At 45.6% G+C, this 26485-nt stretch overlaps 1 protein-coding gene across 3 annotated transcripts in view; it reads left to right on the forward strand.

Moving 5' to 3' along the window:
• The window catches only part of LOC119950823 (centrosomal protein of 128 kDa-like), a 410606-nt gene that overhangs the window by 28447 nt on the left and 355674 nt on the right, over positions 1-26485 (forward strand). For all 3 annotated transcript variants that reach the window (XM_038773666.1, XM_038773649.1, XM_038773659.1), the window contains exon 8: positions 5835-5951. In XM_038773666.1, the coding sequence (XP_038629594.1) occupies positions 5835-5951 (117 nt within the window). The remainder of the gene's footprint in view (positions 1-5834; positions 5952-26485) is intronic.

A 26485-nucleotide genomic window follows, 5' to 3' on the forward strand; every position in this document is an offset into this window, starting at 1 on the left:
CGCACGCTTCCAGGTCCTTACCCCACTTCAATATCAGCGAGATGGTGGCTTGCGACATCGGCGGCGGCAAGGTCCCTCTGTCCCTTGCCTCATTAACAACCCTCGCCAAGACCGGTCCCACTAACTCCGAGAACTTCTTGTAAAACTCTACTGGGTATCCATCCGGCCCCGGGGCTTTCCCCGACTGCATGGCCTTCAGGCCCCCCAATACCTCCTCCACTCTAATCGGGGCCCCCAGCCCATCCACTCGCCCCCCACCTACTGTTGGGAATGTTAGCCCGTCCAGAAACCTTTTCATCTCCTCCGGCTGTTCCGGGGACTCCGAAGTGTACAGCTTGCTATAGAAGTCCCGGAATACCTTATTCAATCCTGCCGGGTCCTCCACTCTGCACCCCTCCAGGCTCTCCAGGGGTCCACTGCCCCCATTTGCTCCATAAACCCTTTCAGCTCCCTTGCCATTGCTGGGAGTCTACCGGGATCTTCCCCAGCACTCTTTTAATAAAGTCCACGTCGTCCCAGTTCGGGGCATATATATTCACCAGCACCACTCTTCTTCCCTCCAGGCTGCCTCTTACCATCAGGTATCTTCCCCCCCCCCCCTGTCTGCGGCTATGCCCTCCGCCTCAAATTGCACCTGCTTGTTGATCATGATTACCACCCCCCCCTGGACTTCAAGTCCGAGTGGAAGACCTGGCTAATCCAGCCCTTCCTTAGCCTAGCCTGGTCAGATAATTTCAGATGTGTCTCCTGCAACATAATTACATCCGCCTTCAGAGCCCGCAAGTGCGCGAACACCCGTGCCCTCTTAACCGGCCCATTCAGTCTCCTGACATTCCAGGTGATCAGCCTGGTTGGGGGGCACAACCACCCCCCCCACACGCCGGTCAGCCATAGCCTTTCTCGGGCTGGCCACCGGCCCATGCGTCGCGCCATTCTTAGCCTGCCTCTTGGCTGCCTCCATCCTCGACCTCCTTTCCACTGCCCGCTTCAGATCCCTCCCACGTCAGCAGAATAACCCCCCCTAGCAACATCCCCGGGTAACCCCACCCCTGCCATCCATTGGCTGTATTCTCCCCCCTGACTCCCTTGACTAGCCAATCTGCTAGCCCGGTGACTCATCACTCCGGCGTCCCCCTGTCTCATTCCCATTTGTTTCCCCGTCCTCATCCCCACTCCCATCCCCCTCTCCAACCCGCTGGAGCAAACTCACTGGCACAGGAAGGCATGAACACCAATAAAACAAAAACCCCCAACCCACGTCTTTAACCCCCTCGCTGACTGGCCACCCCTTAGTTACAATACCGGCTCCAGTGCACTCAACGAACCCCACAAAAAATACCCCACACAACAGAAAGACCCAGAAACGAAAATAACGCGAAAGCGACAAAATAACTGAAGAAATAAAAAGACCGTACGAGAGGGGGGGGAGAAAGAACACCCCCCCCCCAATGCAACAATGGTCCACACGGAAAGAAAACAAAAACAGCAACCAAAAACAAAGGGAAGAGTCCCAAATGTCCCGCATGGCACCTTTAACACAGTAAACAGTTGAACAGCAGTCTAGGCACATTCGGCGTCCCTTCAAACGTTAGTTCTCGGGCCCTAGTTTGCGCCCGTGGGACCTCTTTTCGGGACCAGCCCCTGATCCCTCGCAAAGTCTATCGCTTCTTCGGGCTCGGAGAAGTAGTGGTGTTGACCCTGGTGCGCGACCCAAAGACGGGCCAGGAACAGCAGACCAAACTTCACGTACTACTTGAACAGCACCTCCTTGACTTGTTTAAAGGCTGCTCGCCGCCGAGCCACCTCCTGGCTTAGGTCCTGGTATATGCGAAGAACACTGTTGTTCCGCGCGCTGCTCCTGGCGCTCTTCGCCCACCGCAGCACCCGCTCCTTGTCCACAAACCTGTGGAACCTGATCACCGTCAGACGGGAGGGGGGGGGGGGGGGGGGGGGGGGTCACCCACCCCACCCACCCCACCCACCCCACCCGCCCCACCCTGCACTCTGTATGCCCCCTCCAGCTCCGGCGGTCGCGGCAAGGCTTCAGCCCCCATCAGTTGCATCAACAGGTCTGCCACAAATGCTGCAGCATCAGCTCCCTCAGCCCCCTCCGGGAGGCCGATGATCCTCAGATTATTCCTGTGGGCTCTATTTTCCAAGTCCTCCACTCTGTCCAGCAGTCTTCTTTGCCTCTCCTTCAGCCTGTCGACTTCTAATGCGCAATCGTCTGCGCATCTCCCAGCTCCCCTCTCCCAGCTCCTTAACTTTTACATCCTGAGCATCCAGCCTCTGATTCAGCTGATCCACTGCCTACTGAAGTGGGTCCAAGTTGTCCCGCTTCAGCGACTCAAAACTGCTTTTCATCACCTGTAGCATGTTTTCCAGCGCCTGCTGGATTGCTGAGTCCGAGGTCTGTGTGTCCGCCATCTTGGGTTTCAGGTCAGCTTCCCCTGCTCCTTGCCTCTGTCCCTTTCTCTCCCTCTTCCTTTGTTTCCTGGTCTCCCGCGGTTCCATAAACTACTGCCAGCTCCTCCGCACTTCTGCAGTCGCCTTTTCGCCGTTCCACAGTCCCGCTATCGCGGGGAATCAGGTCCTAAAGCCCCGCCGGAGTGAGAGCCCGCCGAATGTGCGGCTCACTCGATCATTGCCACCACCGGAAGTCTGTATCTATTAATATTGATATTCTTGTGTGATGATGAAAGTTAATGCAGAGACGTGTGAAGTGATACATTTTGGTTGGAAGAACAAGAATAGAGGATACGCTTCTAAAGGAATGTGGAGGGGTGGTATATGTGTACAAGTTGTTGAAGATGGCAGGGCAGGTTGTGAAAGTGATTAATACAGCATGCTGGGTTTTATCAATAGATACGTAGTGTACTAAAGCAAGAAAGTTGCGGTGAACCTTTAGAAAACAGTAGTTCGACCTAACTTAAGAAGAAGAATAATCTTTATTGTCACAAGTAGGCTTGCATTAACACTGCAATGATGTTACTGTGAAAGTCCCCTAGTCGCCACACTCCACCACTTGTTCAGATACACAGAGGGAGAATTCAGAATGTCCAATTCACCTAACAAGCACGGCTTTTGGGACTTGTGGGAGGAAACTGGAGTACCGGAGGAAACCCACGCAGACAGGTAAAGAATGTGCAGACTCCACGCAGGCAGTGACCCAAGCGGGAATCAAACCTGGGTCCCTGGTGCTGTGAAGCAACCGTGCTAACCACTGTGCTACCGTGCCGTATTTGTAGTACTGCGCCCAATTCTGGGCATCACAGGTTCGTGTATGGGGGTTTGGTTAGCTGGAGTGTAATGCAGAATAACATCAACGGCATGGGTTCAGTGTCTCTACTGGCTGTGGTAGTTCACGGAGATCTGCCTCCTTGCCTTGCTCCGTGCTTGTGGAGTGGTGCTGCTCAAGATGTAAAGCTAATTTGTCACTAATGGGAAGAGAGAGGTCGAGGTACCTTTGTGACCCTTGGCTAATTACTGTACTTTGCTAAAGGGAGGATGTGAAAGTATTAGAGATTTAGAGGTGTTAAAGATCATGAACACCTCAATTAAATCTCCTTTCATGGAAAAATTGAGCATCAAAATACACTGACCTGAGGTGAATACAAACGAACCAAAGGCTTCACGAAGAAATACTTATTTTACTTATTTATGCAGCAAGTGGTGTAAGAGATAATTGGATAATCATTTGGAGAGAAAGAAAATGTGCAGAACATGGGGAAGGGCAATGGAGTGGACTAGCTAAGTTGCCTTTGTAGAGCTGGCATGGAAACAGTGGACCGAATGGCCTCCTGTGCTGTAACCATTTTGCATAGCTCTCTGCCACCATCTAGTGTGAGAAACAAAGTACTGCGGTATTGCATTAAGTCACACTTCTGGAATATGTGAGCATTTTATGATGTTTTTTCCAGGGTCAGTTCTGTGCAGAAATATTTAGCGGTTTGATCACGTACTTTGTGTAGCTGATCACGTGGGAGATTTAAAAAAATGAATATATGTCTCCATAATCACTGCATCTAAGAATGTGTCAGTGCGTGAGGGGACGTATAAGACTGACTGACTTGTGTTTATCTTCTGAAAGAAGTAGCTGGCAAAAAGTTCACCTGGAGAACTAGAATTGCTGATGTGAATTTGTTCTCTCTTCCGTGTCTCTGCACTTTTATACTAATGATCTGTTTTGGTCATTTTATTTTCTGTTTTACTTTCCACCAATTCCACTGTGGACATCTTCCAACTTCCTAAGTTTGTTCTTCTAAATCTTGTACCTTATTAACGGGGAGGCAGTGGCGTAGTGGTATTATCACTGGACAAGTAATCCAGAGACCCAGAGTACTCCTCTGGGATCCCAGGTTCAAATCCTGCCACTGCAGATGGTGAAATTTTAATTCAATAAAAATCTGGAATTAAAAGTCTAACGATGACCATGTTGTAAAAACCCATTTGGTTCACTGATGTCTTTACTCGGTCTGGCCTACACGTGACTCCAAACCCACAGCAATGTCGTTGACTCTGAAATGCCCCCTCAAGGGCAATTACGGATCGGCAATAAATGCTGGCCCTGCCTGCAAAGCCCACGTCCCATGACCGAAAAGAAAATTGATATTTCTCTTGTGTGATGTTACCAAATCAAATGATACAACAGTGAGCAGAGCCCAACTAGTTGCTCTTTTCCTGGTTATTAAGGTGTTAGTGGGGCAGCATGGTGGCCTAGTGGTTAGCACAACCGCCTCACGGCGCTGAGGTCCCAGGTTCAATCCCGGCTCTGGGTCACTGTCCGTGTGGAGTTTGCACATTCTCCCCGTGTCTGCGTGGGTTTCGCCCCCACAACCCAAAAATGTGCAGAGTAGGTGGATTGGCCACGCTAAATTGCCCCTTAATTGGAAAAAATAATTGGGTAATCTAAATTTATAAAAAAAAAAAAAATAAATAAAAAAAAAAAAAAAATTAAGGTGTTAGTTGATTGCTGATTGTAAAATTTGATACAGTATGCAATTTGGTACTTTCCTTTAAATATTATTTGGAAACCAACAGTACCAGAAAAATTTAAATTCACCAGGAACAAATCCACCTGATTTGGTACCGATACTTGTAGACCACGATGCTCGCTCCTCGGTTGCCAACGAGTCCGACTGATAGAATGAAGATCTTTGCTGTCTGCAACCTGACCGCAAGGGTGGGGCAGGCAGGAAACAGGACAAAGGTGTAGGATGTTTTCAGATGGGTGAAATGAAGAGGGAGGAGGAATCTCATTTAGTCGGGGACAAGACAAGTGCTGCAGAAGGAGAATTAGCTTTATGGAACTGCATGTTCACGCTTCCCTTTATGACCTTGGACTGCCTATTTCACTTGGATGCTGAAACTTTCATGATACAATTGTGGTTTTTCGCGGTCTTTCTTGCTGAAATTGCTCCTCTGAACGACCTTGCGATGGCAGTCCATAGTGACTGCCCTTGGGTCGCTACTAATCTTCACCTACATTGCTTTTGCTGTTTCCCTTGCCATCGAGATAATTGATCTCTTCTGCAGCGCGTGTCTTGTCCTCCGTTTCACCCATCTGAAAAAACATCCTACACCGTTGTCCTGTCTCCTGCCTGCCCCACCCTTGCGGGCAGGTTGCAGACAGCAAAGATCTTCATTCTATCAGTCAGACCCGTTGGCAACCGAGGAGAGAGCATCATGGTCTACAAGTATTGGTACCAAATGAGAATCACTTCTGGTGGATTTAATTTTCTGGCACTGTAATAAGCGGTCTTTTGCCAGCATTAAATGCAAACTTGCATTTTCCTGGTCCCTTACCTAATCTGCTCTGCCCTCTCTACACAAAGGTTTCAGAAAGAGTTGAAAGACGCCTGCAAGAAATTGAAAAAGAAATGAGAACTGAACGCGAATTTGCCGAACGTCGGCAGGACCAGCTGGGACATATGGCTGTACAGCTGAAGGAGGTGAGACATCTTCTCCAACGTGTTATAGGAGACGTGAAACATTGGTTGCTGGGTCTTCCGTAAGAGTAACAGCAAGTTCCAGTAATTTTAATTTCAAGTAAATATGGGAATCTTCAGGCAAAACTTTGGGAAAGGGATCAGACGCCAAGGACCACAAGTGCGAAAACTAGGAAATAAAGTCTAATCTCTTCACTCCAAAGGAGAACAAATGAAATAAGTTACTAAGAAATGTTTATGAAAGAAGACATTAGGGTAGGATATTTTGAAGTTTGGGCTGTAAAAACTGGTGGTAACTGCTGGGCTGTCTGTGTCACACACACCACCTGACTTCCCTTCCTATCACCTTCATTGCCGAGAAGGTTGGGTGATGTGCAAAATGGAGAGTCAGCCTGCTGTTCTCACCATGTTGAAGATCCTGCCCTATCGGGGGTTCCACAGCATTATTGTCAGTGGTATTGAATAGTTCCAAACTTCTGCTTTCTTGATAACTGAAGCTGCTTTATCTTTTTGAAAAGATTTGCTTTTTACTTTCCATTGTGTCTACTTTCTTCTGTCTTGGGTAATGTTTGTTTCAAACACTAGCTTCCGGAGCGCTGCTCCTTCCTCAGGTGAATGAAGAGGTATATCACATACCTCTTCATTCACCTGAGGAAGGAGCAGAGCTCCGAAAGCTAGTGTTCGAAACAAAAATGTTGGACTTTAACCTGGTGTTGTAAGACTTCTTACTGTGCTCACCCCAGTCCAACACCGGCATCTCCACATCTTGGGTAATGCTGCCATTGCATCGTGCTGAATATTGAAAATTAAGATGGAATTGGTTGTTTTTTAAAGATTCTTTCATGGGAAGTGGGCGTCTCTGGCAAGTTCAGCATTTGTAGCCCATCCCTAATCACCCTTGAACTGAGTGGCTTGTTCGGTCATTTAGAATCATAGAATTTACAGTCCAGAAGGAGGACATTCAGCCCATCAAGTCTGACCCTTGGAAAGAGCATCTTACTTAAACCCATGCCTCCACCCTATCTAGCCTTTTGGACACTTAAGGGGCAATTTATCATGGCTAATCCACCTAACCTGCACATCTTTGGACTGTGGGAGGAAACCGGAGCACCCGGAGGAAACCCACGCAAACACGGGGAGAAAGTGAAAATTTTACACTGACAGTCACCCGGAATTGAACCTGGGACCCTGAAGCTGTGAGGCAGCAGTGCTAACCCCTGTGCCACCGTGCAGCCCATTTGAGCCCAGTTCAGAGCACAGTTAAGAGTCGACCACATTGATGTGGGTCTGGAGTCACATGTAGGTCAGACCAGGTAAGGAAACCAGATTTCCTTCCCGTACCAGCCTCCCCGAACAGGCGCCGGAATGTGGCGACTAGGGGCTTTTCACAGTAACTTCATTGAAGCCTACTCGTGACAATAAGCGATTTTCATTTCATTTCATTAAAGGATACGAGTGAAGCAGATGGGTTTGAACAACAATCGACAATAGTTTTGTGGCCATCATTAGCCTTTTAATTCCCCATTTTGTGGCAATAAATATTTGAAAACCTCCATTTCTAGTAAAGAAAATCAATGCGTCCTTTTCCGTAGTGGCTTTCGTGGCCTCCGGATACCCTAAAGCTGTGGGGCGCAGTGTTTGTTGTTATGTAGACAATCAGTTTGTGTGCATTGTGATGCATGAAGAGTTAATTGAAGTTGAGGGATGAATTTGTTCACCACGAAAGCTCCTCGCCCTTTAGAGATGTGTGATCCAATGTATTATGTTTGTCTGAGCAGGGGACCATTGTCGCTGATAATCTTGTGGTCATGCCTTAAGAAGAGCAGATCATGGATACTTTGACATCGGCATACATTCTGACTTTTTGATTTTCAATTTATAAAAAAAATAGATGTTCTTGTTTCCCCAGATGATACTACAGGATTTATCCCGCTTGAATGCTAGGCACCCCCTTTTTAAAAAAACAACTTTATTGAAAACGTAAGGTTGCTGTCCAAATGCGGGTGCAAAACAGGGATATATCTAATTAATATAAATTGGGATGTGGATCATGCCCTAGTTGCCAAGATGGCAGTAGGTTTCAAGTATGTAATATGGCACTGGTGTCATAAGTAGGCTTGAATGGTTAGTGGTACCAGGTCCCTTCCCAACATTGAGAACCCGCTTCCCAGTAGAGATAACAACTATAGTGCAACCCTAGAAAGAACAGTTAACTTAAATTACATTTAAAAATAAAAATCTCTACGGGTGCATCAAAAACATTGACCCGGATTCTGGTCTCCGGAAGGTCATACCCCAGAGGTACTCCCAGAACATCCACTGGGGGAAACCTGCCAAAGTCACAGTGCAAGGACTCCATAGGAATTTTTATGGGCAGTTTCAGCTTCCAGGGGGTAATTCTCCTTATCTGTAACCCTCTTAAAAAGTCTCCAACTCTAAGTTAGCTCGGAGACCTCGAAGGGTTCCAACTTCATTATCTGCATAGTTGTCCAGGAAATGTTAGAGAGAGGAGGGTGGCACGGTAGCACAGTGGGTAGCACTGTTGCTTCAGCGTGTTAGAGTCCCAGGTTCGATTCCCTGCTTGGGTCACTGACTGTGGGGAGTCTGCACATCCTCCCCGTGTCTGCGTGGATATCCTCAGGGTGCTGTGGTTTCCCCCCCCACAAGTCCCAAAGACGTGCTGTTAGATGAATTGGACATTCTGAATTCTCCCTCCGTGTACCCGAACAGGCACCGGAGTGTGGCGACAAGGGGCTTTTCACAGTAACTTCATTGCAGTGTTTGTTTTTTTTCTTCTTTTTTTCCTTAAATTTAGAGTACACAATTCATTTTTTCTAATTAAGGGGCAATTTAGCCTGGCCAATCCACCTAGCCTGCACATCTTTGGGTTGTGGGGGCGAAACCCACGCAAACACGGGGAGAATGTGCAAACTCCACATGGACAGTGACCCAGAGCCGGGATTGAACCTGGGACCTCGGCAGCGTGAGGGAGCAGGGCTAACCCACTGAGCCACTGTGCTGCCTTCATTGCAGTGTTATGTAAGCCTACTTGTGCTAATAATAAAGATTATTATTACATGTCTTGCACCCAGGTAATTATACAACAGACCCCTCTGTCTCTCTGCCCGACACTCTGACTGTAAATCTATTAAAACGTACTGGTGTGTTTACATTCCAGATCTTGGGCAGGTTCAAAGCAAGCTATTGTACGCTTGCCTGCGTTCAAATTTCTCATTGTGGCTTTTTTTTAAAACCACTTTGAAATTGCTCTGGCAGTTTGAATTCCTGGGCCAATCTGATATTCGTAGCTCTGTTAAATCAGCTGCATCTTTACAGTTCTGACCTGTGAGGTGAATTCATGCTCCAGCACAGATTTCTACTCTTCATGTGATCTAGATTTGTTTATAAATTGGCTGCAGTGTACAGATTTTCTGGCGGCAACAATGGCTTGTGTCAAACTCTTGGTATTATGTCACTAATTACTCCCTGCAGGCACCCAAACTGGTTACGATAATTTTTGAGGTGCACAGGCCTCTTAATACTCAAAATAAATGGCACATGTGATTGCTCAGGAGAAATTGAAAGTGGTTTCAAAACATTTCTCTAATGTATTAGCTGTGTGCATCAAGAGGGTGAAGTAAGTAGAGGGGTTGCAAGGGGCGGGTGGCACAAAGGGGTTCATCAAATATTAGTTCCTTTTGACGATGTGACTCATTGTACAGATAGAAGACCTGGCCAGCTAGTTTGAGAAAAATTTAAAGAGACGAGCATGCAATGTTAAACCTCAAATCTGTAACATATCTCTCTAAACATCATCAAAGTTGTGAGCACCGTACACTTCATTGTTCCTTCAACCCAAGGGCATTCCGCTACATGCCAACGACTAAAAGCGACAGATTTTGATGAGGCTTTGAAAGGGGTGAGAGCAGGTAGCAAAGGTGAAAGGTTTATTGTCAGTTTTCGCTCGACATTATCACACTCAGCTCTGACTCCGATGATCATGGGCTAATTTCCCACTCCAGAGACTTAAACGTACAGTAGTTTACCGGAAAACAAGAGTTTCTACAGGTATGTAAAAAGGAAAAGATTAAGTGTTGGTCCTCTACAGAGTGACAATGGGGAGTTAATAGTAGATTATAAGGAAATGGCAGATGAACAAGTATTTTGCTTCTGTTTTCGCTATAGTGGATACAAAAAACATTCCACTAGTAATAGCTGTAAGTCAAGGAGTGGAAGGGAAACAGGAACTTGGGAGAAGCGACAATCACTAGGAAAGCTGAACTGAGAACACTGATGGAGCTGCGATTTGACGGCTCTCATGTACCTGATGGACTTCATCCTAAGGTCTTCAAAGAGGTGGCTAATGAGGTAGTAGGTGCTTTGACGGTAATTTTCCACAATCGGAATGTAAATTGGCAAATGTGACCCCTCTATTCAACAAGGGAGGGAAGCAGAAAACGGAAACTAGCTTGATGTCATTCATGGGGAAGATGTTAGAATCGATCATCAAGGAGATTAAAGCTGGGCACTTGGAGAAACTCATCAGGAAGAGTCAGCATGCTTTTGTAAAAGGGAAATCATGTTCAACCAATGTTTTGGAGTTATTTGAAAGAATAACGAGCGCTGTTGACAAAGAGGAGCCTGTAGCTTCATTAAAGGATATTTAATAAGGTACCACATCAAAGGTTATTGTGAAAAAACATAGCCTAGATTGAAGATTGGCTGGCTGGCAGAAAATAAAAAGTATGCATAAATGGGTATTTGTCTGATTGGCAGGATGTGATGAGTGTAGTCCCACATGGGTCTGTGCTGGGACCTCAACTTTTTACAATTTACCTCAATGACTCGGATGAGGGTGTGAAGGCATGGTAGCTAAATTTGCAGATGACACAAAAATAGGAGGGAAAGTATGTTGTGAAGAGGACATACATAGTTTGCAGAAGGATATAGGTAGGTTGTGTTAGTGGGCAAAAATCTAGCAGATGGAGTATAATGTGGGAAATGTGAAGTCACTCACTTTGGCAGGAAGTCTAAAAAAGCAGAGTATTAAATGGAGAACAGTTACAGAATTCAGAGGGTCTCGGCATCTTACTGCATGAGTCACCAAAGGTTTGTGTCCAAGTACAGCAAGTAATTAAGAAGGCTAACTGAATGCTATCCTTTATTGTGAAAGGAATTAAACATACAAGTAAGGATGTTATTCTTCAATTTCAGAGGGCATTGATAAGACCATATCTCGAATATTGTGTGCAATTTGGTTGTCCTATTTAAAGAAGGGCGCAAGTGGATTGGGGGAGATTCAGAAGAGGTTTACTGGATAGAAACCTGGAACAAACAAGTTATCTTATGAGGAAAGGGTAGACTGACTGGGCTTGTTTCCATTGGAGTTTAGAAGAGTGAGGGCTGACTTGATTGAAATATATAAGATCCTCAACAGTTTTGATAAGGTGGACGTGGAAAGGATGTTTCCTTTTGTGGGTTAGTCTAGAAATAGGGGGCACTGTTTTTAAAATTAGGAGTCTCCCTTTTGGGGCAGATGAGAATTTCTTTCCGGGGGTTGTACGACTTTGGAACTCAGCCTCAGAAGTGGTGGAGGTCATTGAATATTTTTAAGGCAGCAAAAGATAGATTATTTAGTTAGGCAAAGGACTCGAAGGCTATCCAGTGTAGTTGGAAACGTGGAACTTGAAACACAAACAGGTCATTCATGATTTTATTGAATGGTCGAGCAGTCTAAGGACCCATTTCTGCTCCTCTTTCGTATGTTCATTTATAATGTCGGCTAACACCTCAGGGCAGTACTGACGAGATGCTGCACTGTCTGAGATCCCATCTTTTGGATGAAACAATGAACTCTGTTTACATTCCCAAGGAAGGGTAACATGTATTACCGCACTGTTGGAAGGAGAGTAGAGACATTATGTCCAATCCCTCAGCCAGGATCATTATAGCAGGTTATCTGGTTGTTATCTCGTTGATATTAATGGGACCTTATGTATGCAAATTAGCAGGGCAGCACAGTGGTTAGCACTGCTGCCTCACGGCACTGAGGTCCCAGGTTCGATGCCAGCTCTGGGTCACTGTCCGTGTGGAGTTTGCACATTCTCCCCGTGACTGCGTGGGTCTCACTCCTACAACCCAAAGATGTGCAGAGTAGATGGATTGGCCACGCTAAATTGCCCCTTAATTGGGAAAAATAAAATTGGGTGCCCTTAAATTTATTTTAAAGAAAGGAACAAGATTATGCAAATTAGCTTCTGCATTTTCTATATTACTCCAGTAGGTGAATTTCCAAAATGTTTAATTGACTGTAGAGTGTTTTAGGATGTCCTAACGTAGTGAAAGGCATTAGTGTGGGCTAGGATTGAGGTAATGGAATGTTCCATGGTTTACAGTTTATGAAGGATAGAGCTTGGGGCTCCAAAAATGCAGCTTCTTTGCTGAGGAAGAATTGAGTGTTCATTGGGGTTATGGGTTAAGATGCTCTGTATGTTCTGTATGCTTCAGTCTCACAATGTGGAACACGAAGTCTGGCAATATGTCACTGTGGCTCAGGTGGGTTGCATGCTCACTTCCAACTCAAAACCTAGCGGGTTCAAGTCCCACTCCAAAGTCTTGAGCACACTAATAATAATCTTTATTATTGTCACAAGTAGACTTACATTAACACTGCAGTGAAGTTACTGTGAAAAGCCCCTCACGCCACGTTCCGGTGCCTGTTCGGGAACACAGAGGGAGAATTCAGAATGCCCAAATTACCCAACAGCATGTCTTTCGGCAATTTAGCATGGCCATTCCACCGAACCTGCTCATCTTTGGACTGTGGGAGGAAACCGGAGCACACGGAGGAAACCCACGCAGACACGCGGAGAACTTGCAGACTCCGCACAGACAGTGACCCAAGCCGGAATCGAACCTGGGACCCTGGAGCTGTGAAGCAATTGTGCTATCCACAAGGCTACCGTGCTGCCTAGTGAAGCGACCAGTGTTAACCACTGTGCTACCATGCTGCCCAAGGTCTCGGCTGATACTTTCCAGTACAGTGCTGAGAGAGCGGCTGCATTGCCTGGAGCATACCTTACAACAGACCACCTTCTACTCTCTTGGAAGGATGTGAAAGATTCAAGGGCACTATTTCAAAGAAGTGCAGGGAATTCTCCCCAGTATCCTGGCCAATATTTATCCCATAACTAACATCTTAAGAAAAAAGCTGGTCGTTTATTTCATTGCTGTTTATGAGAGCTAACCTTTTGAAAATTGATGCTGTCTTTTCTTGTATTCCACCTGTGCCTGCACTCCATGAAAGTGCTTCACTGGCTGATAAAGCATTTTGGGATGACCAAGTGTGTGAATGGTACTATCTAAATACTCGCCTTTTTCTTCTCTTCCCCCTCCCCCCTTTCTTGCTTTCCTTCATGCTGACACTCTATAAGGAACACCAGCAATAGAGCATAATTGGTTACAGCCTTTGAGCATGGCAATGAGAAATAAAACAGCTTTATTTGAATAGACATAGCTAATGGAGGATGTGCGGAGGATATTTCCTGATTAGTTCACCCGTCAGTTTTTATTAAGTTGTGTCCCCATTTATGTTTTTTATTTAAACAAAATTAAGGACATTGTGCAAAAACAAGTGAGTTTGTAATTCTGCTATGTCCTCTGCTTCAGCAGTAAGTAACCACCAGGGGTCAGTTTATCTTCATTGCTGAGAGATATGCTTCCTTTGGGTTTCTGCTGATTTATTCCAACACTTCTAATGCCCAAAAAAGAAATTATCTCATATTTTTCAGTTAATCAGTTTTTAAGCAACAGTGGGAATACCTTATAAACTGCTTTGCAACAAGAAAAAAAACCTTACGGAGAGCTTGTGATGATACAGAATGCACATCAAATACGTGTGACATTAAATACAATGCCTCCTAAAGAAAATTGCAAAATTCCTTTTAAGTACTGAACCAAATCCCCAAAGCTGTTGTGGTAAAATTTTTACAATGGTGTGTAGTTTATTAAAATATGCTGTTATTCACCATTATGCAGTTTTGAATGCAATTGCAGAGCATTAACTATTCGATGGAGACTTGCTCAATAGCGTATTTAATGTTTATAGCTGCATAGAATGGAATATTAATCCATTATAAAGCTTTAGCACAACCGCACAATATAAAAAGCTCCAGGTGCAGTATATTCTATTAAGTGTTTTTTTAAATCTTTAGTTGGAATAGGATTTATGGTCTTATATAATGAAATTACAATAACTTTACAGCCATAATGATGGGGTATTCTGTTATGAAGTTTTAAAAAAAAATCCAACCAGAAACTCTCATTTCATTTTGAGGTAGGATTTTAAAAATGCCTCATATGGAAATATCTCTGTGGTGAACTAATGAAAGTCAAGGATGCACAAGGGGCCACAATTGAAGGAGTGCCGAAATCCCGGCCAGCCGTAGTGCTGCAGGAGATTACTGATGACAAGGGCCGAGGCCATGGAGGGACTTGAAAACAAGGATGGGTGGCACGGTAGCACAGTGGCTAGCCCTGCTTCACAGTTCCAGAATTCCAGGTTCGATTCCCGGCTTGGGTCACTGTCTGTGTGGAGTCTGTTCGTTCTCCCTGTATCTGCGTAGGTTTCCTCCGGGCGCTCCGGTTTCCTCCCACTAGTCCCGAAAGACGTGCTGTTGGGTGAATTGGACATTCTGAATTCTCCCTCTGTATACCTGAACAGGCACCGGAATTTGGCGACTAGGGGCTTTTCAGAGTAACTGCATTGCAGTGTTAATGTAAGCCTACTTGTGACAACAAAGATTATAACATAATTTAGGAATCGAGGGTTTATCGGATCTGGGGCCATTGTCAGCCAGTGAGCAGAGAGGCAATGGATAAACAGGACTTGTGTGAGTTAGGATATATAGACAGCAGTCCTGGATGAACACAAGTTCAAACAAGGTGGGAGAGCATTTGTATAGTTGAATCTAGACGCAACAAAGTCATGGATGAGTGTTTAAGCATTTTCTAATGCTGTGAAGGGAATTTCCTACCTTCCTACCTTCAGTAAGTCATCTGACCTGCTTTCTGTTCTTCATTGTACTTTAACTGTTGCTGAATTATAGTTCACAATGCTACCTGACCCCTCTCTGAGCTCTCTTTTCATTTGACCTTTTACCACCAGCAACCAGTGGGTCCACAGAGAGCAAAAGCAATTTCAGTTCAGTTGGTGATTATGCTCTTGAGTTGCAGGGAGCAATTTAAGTCTCTTTCTAACTGATTGCTGAGGAAAATAAGTTTCTTAGATGTGTCTCGCTAAAGTTGAGGTAGCAGTGAATGTTGAGTGAGTTCTGGATCTCTAGGGATCTCCACAATTGTCAACAGACTACTGGGAGAGGAAACTGCAGGGAGCAGGTCCTAAAGGAAGATACTTAAGTCCTGGAACAAGAACAGGAATCTGGAACAGGTCTTGTTCGGTGAAGTTGAGAGTGAGAAGCAGAGGAAAACTCCTACTCAAAAGACAAAGCTGCAGGAAGCAGATGTAAAGCGAATAGGCTCGTGAGAAGCCGTATAGATCCAAGAAGACTCTTCAACTCTAGGCCTATGGAAACAGTGGTGTTCTGTTCTGTTGGCACAGCAGGATATCCGAGATTATGTGGAAGGCGAGGCTCGAATACACATGGCATTTAGGGCAGGGGACCATCGGTAGTAGAAGTTCCAACCCTGAAGGGTGGATCCTTGGTGAAGACATCCAACAGAAAGAGCGTCAGGGAGAAGATTCCATGGTGTGCCCTTGGAGAACAGAGATCGGAAATCCTTGTGAGAGAGACAAGAGGTCCAGTGAGACCAGTTGAATTACAGTGTGACGAGCGTCTGGGGCGTTTTGCTGAAAAATCTGCAGATGTTCTTTTGGGTGTGTCAGACCACCAATTGCCTATTGGTTTACATAGACTGTGCTCATATTAACGTAGAATACAAGATAAATTTTGTAATTTGTGTTATCCTCACAAATCTGTCTATATTACGACGATAGAGCAGCAACTTGGAGTCATACATGAAAATGTTGAACTTTAAAAGGACGTGAATTATATATATTTTTTCAAATGGATGAGACACCGAAGATGGCTGATGAATGCACGATTAGCCACTGACCAGAATGGCTGCAGGGAATCTCTACGGAACACCTTTCCTGTGGGTTTAGACAATTCAAAGTACTTTTAAAACATATTCTTAAGGCCGCTTACCAACACTGGAAAACAAAGGGACATAACAATTATCTTGTCTCATGGTCCATGGTTATAATGATCTCGTCAGACGAATGCCCCTTGCAATACACATCTGGGTGTTTAAAAACTAGGCTGCTTGCCTGCCAAGCAGGCATTTTTCTGGAATTGTCTCTTGTTTAGAATTTAGAACAGTACAGCACAGAACAGGCCCTTCGGCCCTCGATGTTGTGCCGAGCAATGATCACCCTACTCAAACTCACGTATCCATCCTATACCCGTAACCCAACAACTCCCCCTTAACCTTACTTTTTAGAACACTACGGGCAATTTAGCATGGCCAATCCACCTAACCCGCACATCTTTGGACTGTCGGAGGAAACCGGAGCACCCGGAGGAAACCCACGCACACACTGGGAGAACGTGCAGACTCCGCACAGACAGTGACCCAGCCGGGAACCGAACCTGGGACCCTGGAGCTGTGAAGCATTGATGCTAACCACTATGCTACTGTGCTGCCCTGTGATGAATGTAGGGAATTGTTGTAGATTATATTTCATATTTGATTTATTGTAGTAATATTACTTGATGGAATCATCAATTCTACTGACAGGTGCTTGTAGGATTAGAATAGCGGTTTTAATATACTTGCAACAGAGCCAGCCTGTTAGCCGTTGAACTTTCGGTGAACTGGCTGGCTGACTCTGTGGCACGGATCTTTATACAGCAGCTCCGGGGGAGGAGTTCTGGGCGGAGCCAAGGGGGGAGCCCAGTACAAACTCTTGAGTACTCCCAGAGCTACTCCCCCTGGTGGTCAGGTAGTGCAACTGCACTTACAATATCAGTACACATATATACTGGGAACAGAGTGACATTGGTAACTTATAATACCGTGTGAATCTCATTCACCACATTACTAAAATCCATGGGTTGAAATATATATAGTATGTCCGCTAAAGCTATAATTAAGGAGCTGTAAAAGTGAGGTAATCATTGCTTCTAACGATTTACTTGTTTACATACAAAAGGTTAATGGAATGTCATTTATGGTATAGACAATTTTTAAGGGAGTGGTGTTTAGTCCTAACTAAGCAGGTCATGGGACATCTTGGTGGCATACAAGTCATGTAATTAATGGGAGGAGCCAGGCCTGTCTATGGTTTAGCAGGCTACTGAAGATTTTAAGTTGAACAGCAGTTTGCCATAGGAATTGAGCCTGAAGAAGGATTTTCAGGGTGTTCCTGACAGGGGTCTCTCTCTCTCTCTCTCTCTCTCCAAAGATCTGCACAGAGAACACCAGATAATCCTGGTTTCTAACTTTACTTATGAGTGGATTTTGAACTGCATTGGGTTGCTTTGTTGGAATATATATAGTGGCAGGTGTAGATAGTGAGTTAAAGCTTTTCCTTTTATTAAAAAATTGTTTAACTGTTGCTGTGAAGCTATTTCTTTGATAATGTGGTTAATTCTGCATTTAAATTGAAGTATTTTTTGGTCAGAGTCGTTACTCCTGGGGTGAAGTACCCTTTCCTCCGTTTTAAAAATGTGAAAATTGTTTGGGGTTTCTCGTCTGGCATCCTAACAAAAATTGGGGTTTGGTCCCCTATCCCAACACCCTTTCTGTCGGTCAGTCTGTATGTGTGCTGCAAAATAGCATCTGGACATTGCCACACATTGAAGATAATACAGCAATCCAGGACAGGGTCTGCAAGGTTGCAGCTGGACAAAACTGAAATTTCAATCGAACTACAGGACATTTGAATCGAAGAAGCAACTATTTGTCAGCAGAAGTCATCTAGACAGAAAAGAACTGCATCAACCACAACTTGTCATCAACCGTTCCTCACGATTCATGAACTTCCGTATAACATTTATATTTATTTGTTTCTAATCCATACCAATGTAGATGCATGTGTGTAACCATTTTTCTTTGCCTTTTTTTGTAGTTAATAAATTAACTCTCCCTTAACTCAAGAAAGCCTGGTTGAATTGGCTCCTTTTCAAACATTACAATTGAGTCTGGGAAAGGGAATCTTGTCAGATTAAACATTTGTTGCTGCCAGCAGAGGGTGGGCTGAGCAAACACATGGAGCCAATCATCCCTTCTCACCAAGGTTGATAACTTGGCAGTACCCCAGCTGGACGGTGACAAACCGAGGGGTCTTGCCCGGATCATCAACTTTTGGGGAGCGCAAACTGGGGTGGGTTGAAGTGTGTGCGTGTCCTTGTCCTATGAAGTTACTTGGCACCAGGTCAAATATGGACAAGGGAATCTCCTGTTGATTTCAATGTACTGCCTCTTCCTCTGCTGATTGATCAGTACTCTATGTTGCACAGCACTTGGAGGAAGCATTGAGGGTGGCAACAGCGCAAAATGTACTCTGGGTGGGCGACTTCACTGTCCATCACCAAGAATAGCTTGGTAGCACCACCACAGCTCAAACCAGCCGAGTCCGCGGGTCTGCGGCAGGTGGTGAGGGAACCAACAAGAAGGCAAAACATACTTGACCTCTGTCTTACCAACCTGCCTGCCACAGATGCATCTCCCCATGACAGCAGCGATAGAAGTGACCACTGCACAGTCCTTATGGAGACCAAGTCCCAACTTCACATTGAGGATGCCCTCAATTGTGTTGTGCGGTTCTACCACCATGCTAAATAGGATAGACTTTGACCAGATCTAACAACTCAATATGGGACAACTTATGATATACTGTGGCCATCAGAAGCAGCAGAATTATACTCGACCACAATCTGTAATCTCATGGCCCAGCATATCCCCCACTCTACCATTACCACCAAACCAGAGAATCAACTCTGCTCAATGATGGGGGAGCCCAGCACATCAGGCTGAAGCATTCACAACGATCTTCATACAGAAGTGCCGAGTGGATGATCCATCTCTGCTTCCTCCTGAGATCCCCCCCACTTTTAGATGTCAGTCTTCAGCCAATTCTATTCACTCCACGTGATATCAAGAAACAGGTGATGACACTGGATCCTGCAAAGGCTATGGTTCCTGACAATATTCCAGCTGTTTCATCTGTTGGCATCTTAACCCGGCAATGAAAATTGCCCAGGTATGCCCTGTGTACATGCGCCAGGACTATTCCAGCCCAGCCAATTACTGCCTCACCAGTCTACACTCGATCATCAGTAAAGTGATGGAAGAGGTCATGTACAGTTCTATCAAGAGGCAATTGCTTAGCAATAACCTGCTCACTGACTCTCAGTTAGTGTTCTGCCAGGGCCATTCAGCTTCTGACCTCATTCCAGCCGTGTTTCAAACATGGGACCAAAGCGATGCATTCCAGAGGTGAGATGCAAGTGACGGCCCTTGATATCAGGGCAACAGTTGACTTGAGTGTTGCATCAAAGAGCCCTAGCAAATCTGCGGTCAGTGGGAATCGGGGGGCCGGGGGGGGGATCCTCCGCTGGTTGAAATTGGACCTGGAACAAATGAAGTTGGTTGTGATGGTTGGAAGTCAATCCTAGTTTCAGGACATCACTGCATGAGTGTCTTAGGGTAGTGTCCTAGGCTCAATCGTCTTTGGGTGCTTCATCAATGACCTTCCTTCCATCATAAGTTCAGAAGTGGGGACGTTCGCTGATGACTGCACAATGTTTAGCACCATTTATGACAACTCGGGTACTAAAGCTGCACATGTCCAAATGCAGCAAGATCTGGACAATATCCATGCTTGGGCTGACGAGTGGCCACAAGGAAGTATTAGGCAATGACCATCTCCAACAATAGATGATTTAACCATCATCCCTTGAAATTCAATGGCATCCACGTTCAACATCCTGGGGGTTAACATTCACCAGAAACTGAACTGGACTAGCCATATAAATACTATGTTTGCAAGAGCAGGTCAGAGGCTAGGAATCCAGCGATGGGTAACTCGCCTCCTGTCTAGCCAAAATCTATCCACCATCTACCAAGGCACAAGTCAGGAGTCCGATGGAATACTCTTCACTTATGAGCGCAGTTCCAACACCACTGAAGAAGCTCGACACCATCTAGGACAAAATGGCACACTTCTTTGGCACCTCTACCGCAATCATTCACTCCCTCCAGGAGCAACTGTGTGTACCATCTACAAGATGGAACTCAGAAGCTTCTTAGGCAGCACCTTCCAAGTCCATGGCCACTAACATCTAGAAAGTTATGAGCAGCTGACACATGGGAACACCACCACCTGGATCTTCCTCTCCAATCACTCACCATCCTGATTTAGAAATATATTGCTGTTCCTTTACTGTCACGAGGACAGAATCCTGTAATTCCCTCCCTACCAGTACTGTGGGTGTCCCTACATCACAGGGACTGCAGAAGTTCAAGAAGGCAGCTCAAGGGAATGAGCAATAAATGCTGGCCGAGCCAGCGATGCCAATGTCCCGTTAATGAATTTAAAAAATCTACACCTGTAGGGAGTTGACGCTTTGTCAGAATATTCCTGAAGAAGAGTTTCAGTATTTTCTTTTCACAGCTTCATTATTTGCTTTTATTCCAGACCTACAGCGTATGCAACTTTCTCTCCGAACCCATGGCCTTATTTGCCAGATGTTTCTGATCCCCTCGATTTGCTTTGGGTTTATAAAGCTGCTTCGCAAAAGTTTGAGAGCTGGGTGTGTTAAAAAAAAAAAAAAAAAATGGATGGCAGAAGCGCAGCTGCCCTTATAGAGAAAGTGTCATGGGTGACTTGCCCTTTGGGTTGACGGTAATTCCTATTACACAGAGATTGACCTTGTGAAGAACGAGGAAGGGCCAAACTCTCTTTGAGAAAGATTACTGAATATAGTTTTGGCAGTCTGTGATTTTGAATTGGTAAGCTGAGTAATGGCCAACCAATTTCTCAGCTTGAAAGATGGGCTTGAAAAAAATGAATTCTGCAAACAACTTAAAAGTCTGCAGAATAATGAACCCATTGACTGCAAATACCATGATTGTAAGCAGAAATTCTCTTTGGTTGGAAAATGTTATCTCTTAGCTTTCATTAATTCATGCTGAAGACCAATAAAGGGCCAGGATGTGTGAGTCGAGTTTCCTTTTTCAGTTATGGAGATGCAAACCCCCTCTCTTTTCTCCAGGCCTTGTCTGTGCTCCATGATGTCCTTGAATTAGATTAACGTGTATATACAAAGCATCTGAGGGATTCTTCTGGCCAGCTTTGCGTACACCTTCTCCAGCCAGTGGCAAAGTCCTCTCGGATAATGTTGATTACGGAAACATAGAGGCAGGAGGAGTTTAGTTAGCCCGTTGAGGCCTGTTTTGCCATTCATTTTGATGATGGCTGATCCAAATTTAACTCTTATCTACCTGTCGTGGTTCTGTGATCCTCAGTCCACTTGCTGAACATGGAACCACGAATCTCAGTTTTGAACAGAACATTTCAAAACCGCCCACCCCTCCACTGAGCCGCAGCAGTTCTTTGAGAGCAAGAGTTCTAGGTTTCTACTACTATTGCGTAAAAACGTGATTCTTGAATATTAAGGTTGTATCCCCTAGTATTGGACTCTTCCACCATCCCCCCCCCCCCCCCCCCCAGAAATAATTTCCCTCTATCTGCCCAATCAATTCTGATTAAATGCCTTAGATTGCCTTTTCTCAAGGGAGTACAATTTTGTAGTCTCTGTAATCCCTCATAATCTAACGTTTTTTAGCTTGTACTTGTATATCTCTGTCTCTTTTAAGGAAACTCAGATGGAGGGTTATCAATCTCTTGCTCAACAGCTGAAACAATGGGGCTTCCTTTTTTTCCTTAGACTAGACAGCAGGATCCAGTCTAATCTCTATTCTCTTCCACCTCCATTTGATTACAGCAAAGCCATTGTGTTAAACTATCATGATTTGAATTATATGTTCAGGGCATTTCTATGGAAAATTTGCCTCCTCGTGTTTATTCTCTCTTCCTTTTCCGTCCTAAATCCTTCATTCTGTGTTATGCGAGGAGAGCTGCAGTAGCTCATTTGCTACTCATTTGAGGTTTGAATTTAAAAAGGATGTAATATTGCCAATTCCCTTTGTGCTGTACTTGACGTTGTACAGTCTTGTAAGTTAAACGTCGGTCAGTTATTCTTGAATTAAACATATAAGGGGCTTGTTTTAGTGTACCCACACCCACCCTGTTAAAAATTTAGAAATATGCCACACTTCCCACCTATGTGCAAAAACACGCATTCAAATCTCCAAGTGTGCAGAAAGAAGTAAAACTTATGAAAGTAAAATGTGGCCAATTGGCTTCCAGTGGTGACCATAAGCTGAGTGGGCGCACGTAAGGTGGCTCTTGTACGAAATCCTCGAATACGACCTTATAACCCCATTAAATGGGCACCACATATTTCCACGACCCCCCCCCCCCCCCCCCGACAAACCGCATCAATGGGAAATTTTAAAAAAAGAATTGGAAAGAGCCAACTGCCCAGCAGAAAACCCAGCAAGGAAGAGGGGAAGGAAACATCAACCTCTGAGCCAACAGCCACAGGTACTGAAGATGGCGCCGGCGCATGGCGACTCTTTGCGCGCTCTCTCACCCAGACCCTTTTCTCTTATCACTGTTCCGCACTGTAATCAAATACTGTTTGTCGCTGTACCATTCGTCAATGTACTCTGTCGATTATTCTTTTTTGTCTACTATGTATGTGTGTACGTACTGTGCATGTTCTCTTGGTCGCAGGAAAATACTTTTCAGTACTTCGGTACATGTGACAATAAATCAAATCAAAACAAGAGATGGCACGAACCCGGGAAGAGCTGACTCCACAGAGTTCTCAGCGCAAACCCAAGCGCCGATGGACAAACTTCTGGGCTTCATCTAGGCGTGGCAGGATCAAGCCCATGTCCTTTGTGCCATGAGGCAGCAGTGCAAACCACTGTGCCACCGTGCCACCCGAGTCTCATTCTATGCGGGTGACCTGCTCGTCTAAGTGTTGACCTCCCCCGGCCTACGTAGGAAAGATAACCTTCTCAGATTACAAACTCAACCTGGGGAAAAGCAGGAACCCAGTGGTAGTAGCTACCGAAAGGATGTGGAACCAGTTTAGGTGCCATTTTGAACTGGGTGAGATGTCCACGGGGGCCCCCATCTGCGACAACTATAGGTTCGCATAGCGAGGATAGACGGCACATTTGGAATCTGGGGGGAGACAGTGGGATGCTGACAGTAGAGGACATGTATGTGGACGACAGACTGGTGACCCTGGGTGAATGTACAAAGAAAATACAACTCCCGAAAGGCAGTGAGCTTAGTTATCTGCAGCTGCATAACTTTCTCCGCAAGGAGATGAAAATGTTCCCCCAGAAACCCGCACACACATTCCTGGACATGATGACGGACTGGTTAGGAAACGACAAATGTGAAACGACATATATAGACGACTTTTTCAGGACTCCATTGGACGAGACCCGATGGAAGTGGGGGAACGAACTGAGCAAGGAAGTAGTAGGAGGACTCTAGATCGTGGCACTGCACAGTCAACTCTACTTCCTCCTGTGCCGGACTACGCCTTATGTAGCTCAAGGTGGTGCAAGAGCACACCTTACCAAGACACTTATGAGTGGGTTCTTCCTGAAGGTGGAGAACAAGTGCGAGCAGTGTCAGGTGTCAGGCCAACCACATCCACTTGTTCTTGTCCTTCCCAGACTTGGGGAATTCTGCACGGCCTTCTTTGAGGCTATATCCAAAATGGTGGGGGTCGAGATGGAATCGTGCCTGTCTGTGGCGGCCTTCAAGGTGTCAGAGCACCCAGAGCTCTGGACAGGGAAAGGGGTGGACGCCCTGGCCTTCACCTCACTGATCGACAGGCGGAGACTTCTACGAGAGTGGAAGTTGGCAGTGTCACCCCGGGCCTCGCAATGGCTCTCCGATATGGCTGAACTCCTGAGGAGACTCCCTCCAGAGGGAGGGAGCTGGTGAGGAACATGGTAAGAATGGAGGGCCATGCACTGGAGTGATCCTTCCCCATACAGGGAGAAACAAGGGTAACAAACGGACCCACCCTCCCTCGAAAACTCAAGCTCATGGGAGGAGTGTGCCCCCCCTTCGAGAATTTACCGACAAGCAAGTGGAAAGATCCCAACAAAAACTGGGGGCAACCCCTACTGCCAAGTGGCAGGAGCTGCGGCTGAACCCCATCACAATTTCGGTGACGGCGAAGGGCTCAAATCTGGTTCTTCTTGTTGGTTATGATTACTGTTGTCGCATTGCCTGTTACATGCAAAACCCAGTTTCCTATTGTGTATTTTTTTCTGATTCTATAGCTCAAAACACCAGTAAAATATTTTTCAAAAAAAAAAATCTGGCGAAGGTAAAGTGAATATTTAAAAAAAGGAAAGTCAATAAAAATTCACTGATTGTATCCGGAGACGTTGATTCTTCACTCATGGCTGGCATATCTCTTTTCTCCTGGAAACACTTGTTTAAAAAATCAGATGGCTTTGGCAGTGTTTCTGTTTACTGCATTGATGTAGACACTTCCCTCAGCAAAACAGAGTGCAGACTTAGCTGACATGTTTCAGAGAGAGGGAGACCCTTTCTTCCTGTGGTCACCTGTTGTGTGTTGTCCATTCGCAATAAGGTATCACGTGATCACGCTCCATACTGTTAGTATATTCCAAAGAATACAGAAGATGAGCTCACGTATAGCATAGCTTCCGTTTAGCTGTTGTTTCATAGCCATTTTTGAAAATGTCCCAGCCAAAGTGATCTATCTCGATGAGACCGAATAAAACTGTTTACACCCCCAGAGGTACTGGGGTCTCTGTAGACTTTGCATCTCTGTGGAATTAAATGTGACTTCACAGGTGAATATTAGCAGCTACTTCAAGGCAGTGTAATAATAATAATCGCTTATTGTCACAAGTAGGCTTCAATGAAGTTACTGTTGAAAAGCCCCCAGTCGCCACATTCTGCTTTACAAGCCAGCTGTTTAGCTCACTGTGCTAAACGCGCCCATGTAGTCTGTTCAGCATAAATATCCTCTTCCTTTCCTTAAAACAAGACTCTATTATGACTAGCTGATGAAATTACAAATTAATGCTCTGTTTGGCACATCTTTGTAAAAAATGGTACACTTTTCTAGTTTTCTGTTCGTTGATAGCATGCACACTGATACATTTCCTTTTCCAACAGTATGAAGCAGTCCGGTCAACCTGCCTATCAAAAGGCTCCCACATGGTTTATGACACCTCTGAGGTGTGAACCAGGTCACCTTCAGAGGCTGACCCGACTGCATCAAAATTGTGGGGTGTCTAAAATACCCTGTGACGGAGCTTGCAAGATTGGGACTGTCGCCGGAATGTGGCGACTAGGGGCTTTTCACAGTAACTTCATTGAAGCCTACTCGTGACAATAAGCGATTTTCATTTCATTTCATTTCATGTGGGCTTGTGATCCACCTTCTTTCCCAAGATGTTCTAAATGATGTGGATGAGGGTGGGAATTTTGCATGCGTCCTCCTCTTTCATCCTCCTCCGCCTGATGCGGATTTGGGGACACATCTAACCCGTTATCTCTTCTGATGAATAGTCAGGCTTTCCAGGCAGAACTCCAACCAACAAAACGTGGATAGCACGTTCAGCGAGTTGGTCAGGCCACAGGTGAAAGTTACTGAGGGAGATAGAAAATGGGTGACCAAAAGACAGAGCAAGAGTAGGAAGGCAGTGCAGGTGTCCCCTGCGGTCATCTCCCTGCAAAACAGATATACCGTTTTGGATACTGTTGAGGGAGGTGGCTCACCATGGGCAGGCAGCAGCAGCAAGGTTCATGGCACCGTGGCTGGCTCTGCTGCGCAGCAGGGCAGGAAGAAAAATGGCAGGGCTATAGTGATAGGGGACTCAATCGTAAGGGGAATAGACAGGCGGTTCTGCGGACGCAATCGAGACTCCAGGATGGTATGTTGCCTCCCTGGTGCAAAGGTCAAGGATGTCTCGGAGCGGCTGCAGGACATTCTTTTGGGGGGGGGGGGGGGGGGAAGGGTGAACAGCCAGCTGTTGTGGTGCACATAGGCACCAACGATATAGGTAAAAAACGGGATGAGGTCCTACAAGCTGAATTCAGGGAGTTAGGAGTGAAACTAAAAAGTAGGACCTCAAAGGTAGTATTCTCAGGATTGCTACCAGTGCCACGAGCTAGTCAGAGTAGGAATGTCAGGATAAATAGGATGAATGCGTGGCTCTAGAGATGGTGCAAGAGGGAGGGATTCAAATTCCTGGGGCACTGGGACCGGTTCTGGGGAGGTGGGACCAGTACAAACCAGACGGTCTGCACCTGGGCAGGACTGGAACCAATGTCCTAGGGGGGGTGTTTGCTAGAGTTGTTGGGGAGGGTT

Source organism: Scyliorhinus canicula, chromosome 2 (assembly GCF_902713615.1).
Source record: "Scyliorhinus canicula chromosome 2, sScyCan1.1, whole genome shotgun sequence".
Classification (NCBI taxonomy): Eukaryota; Metazoa; Chordata; class Chondrichthyes; order Carcharhiniformes; family Scyliorhinidae; genus Scyliorhinus; species Scyliorhinus canicula.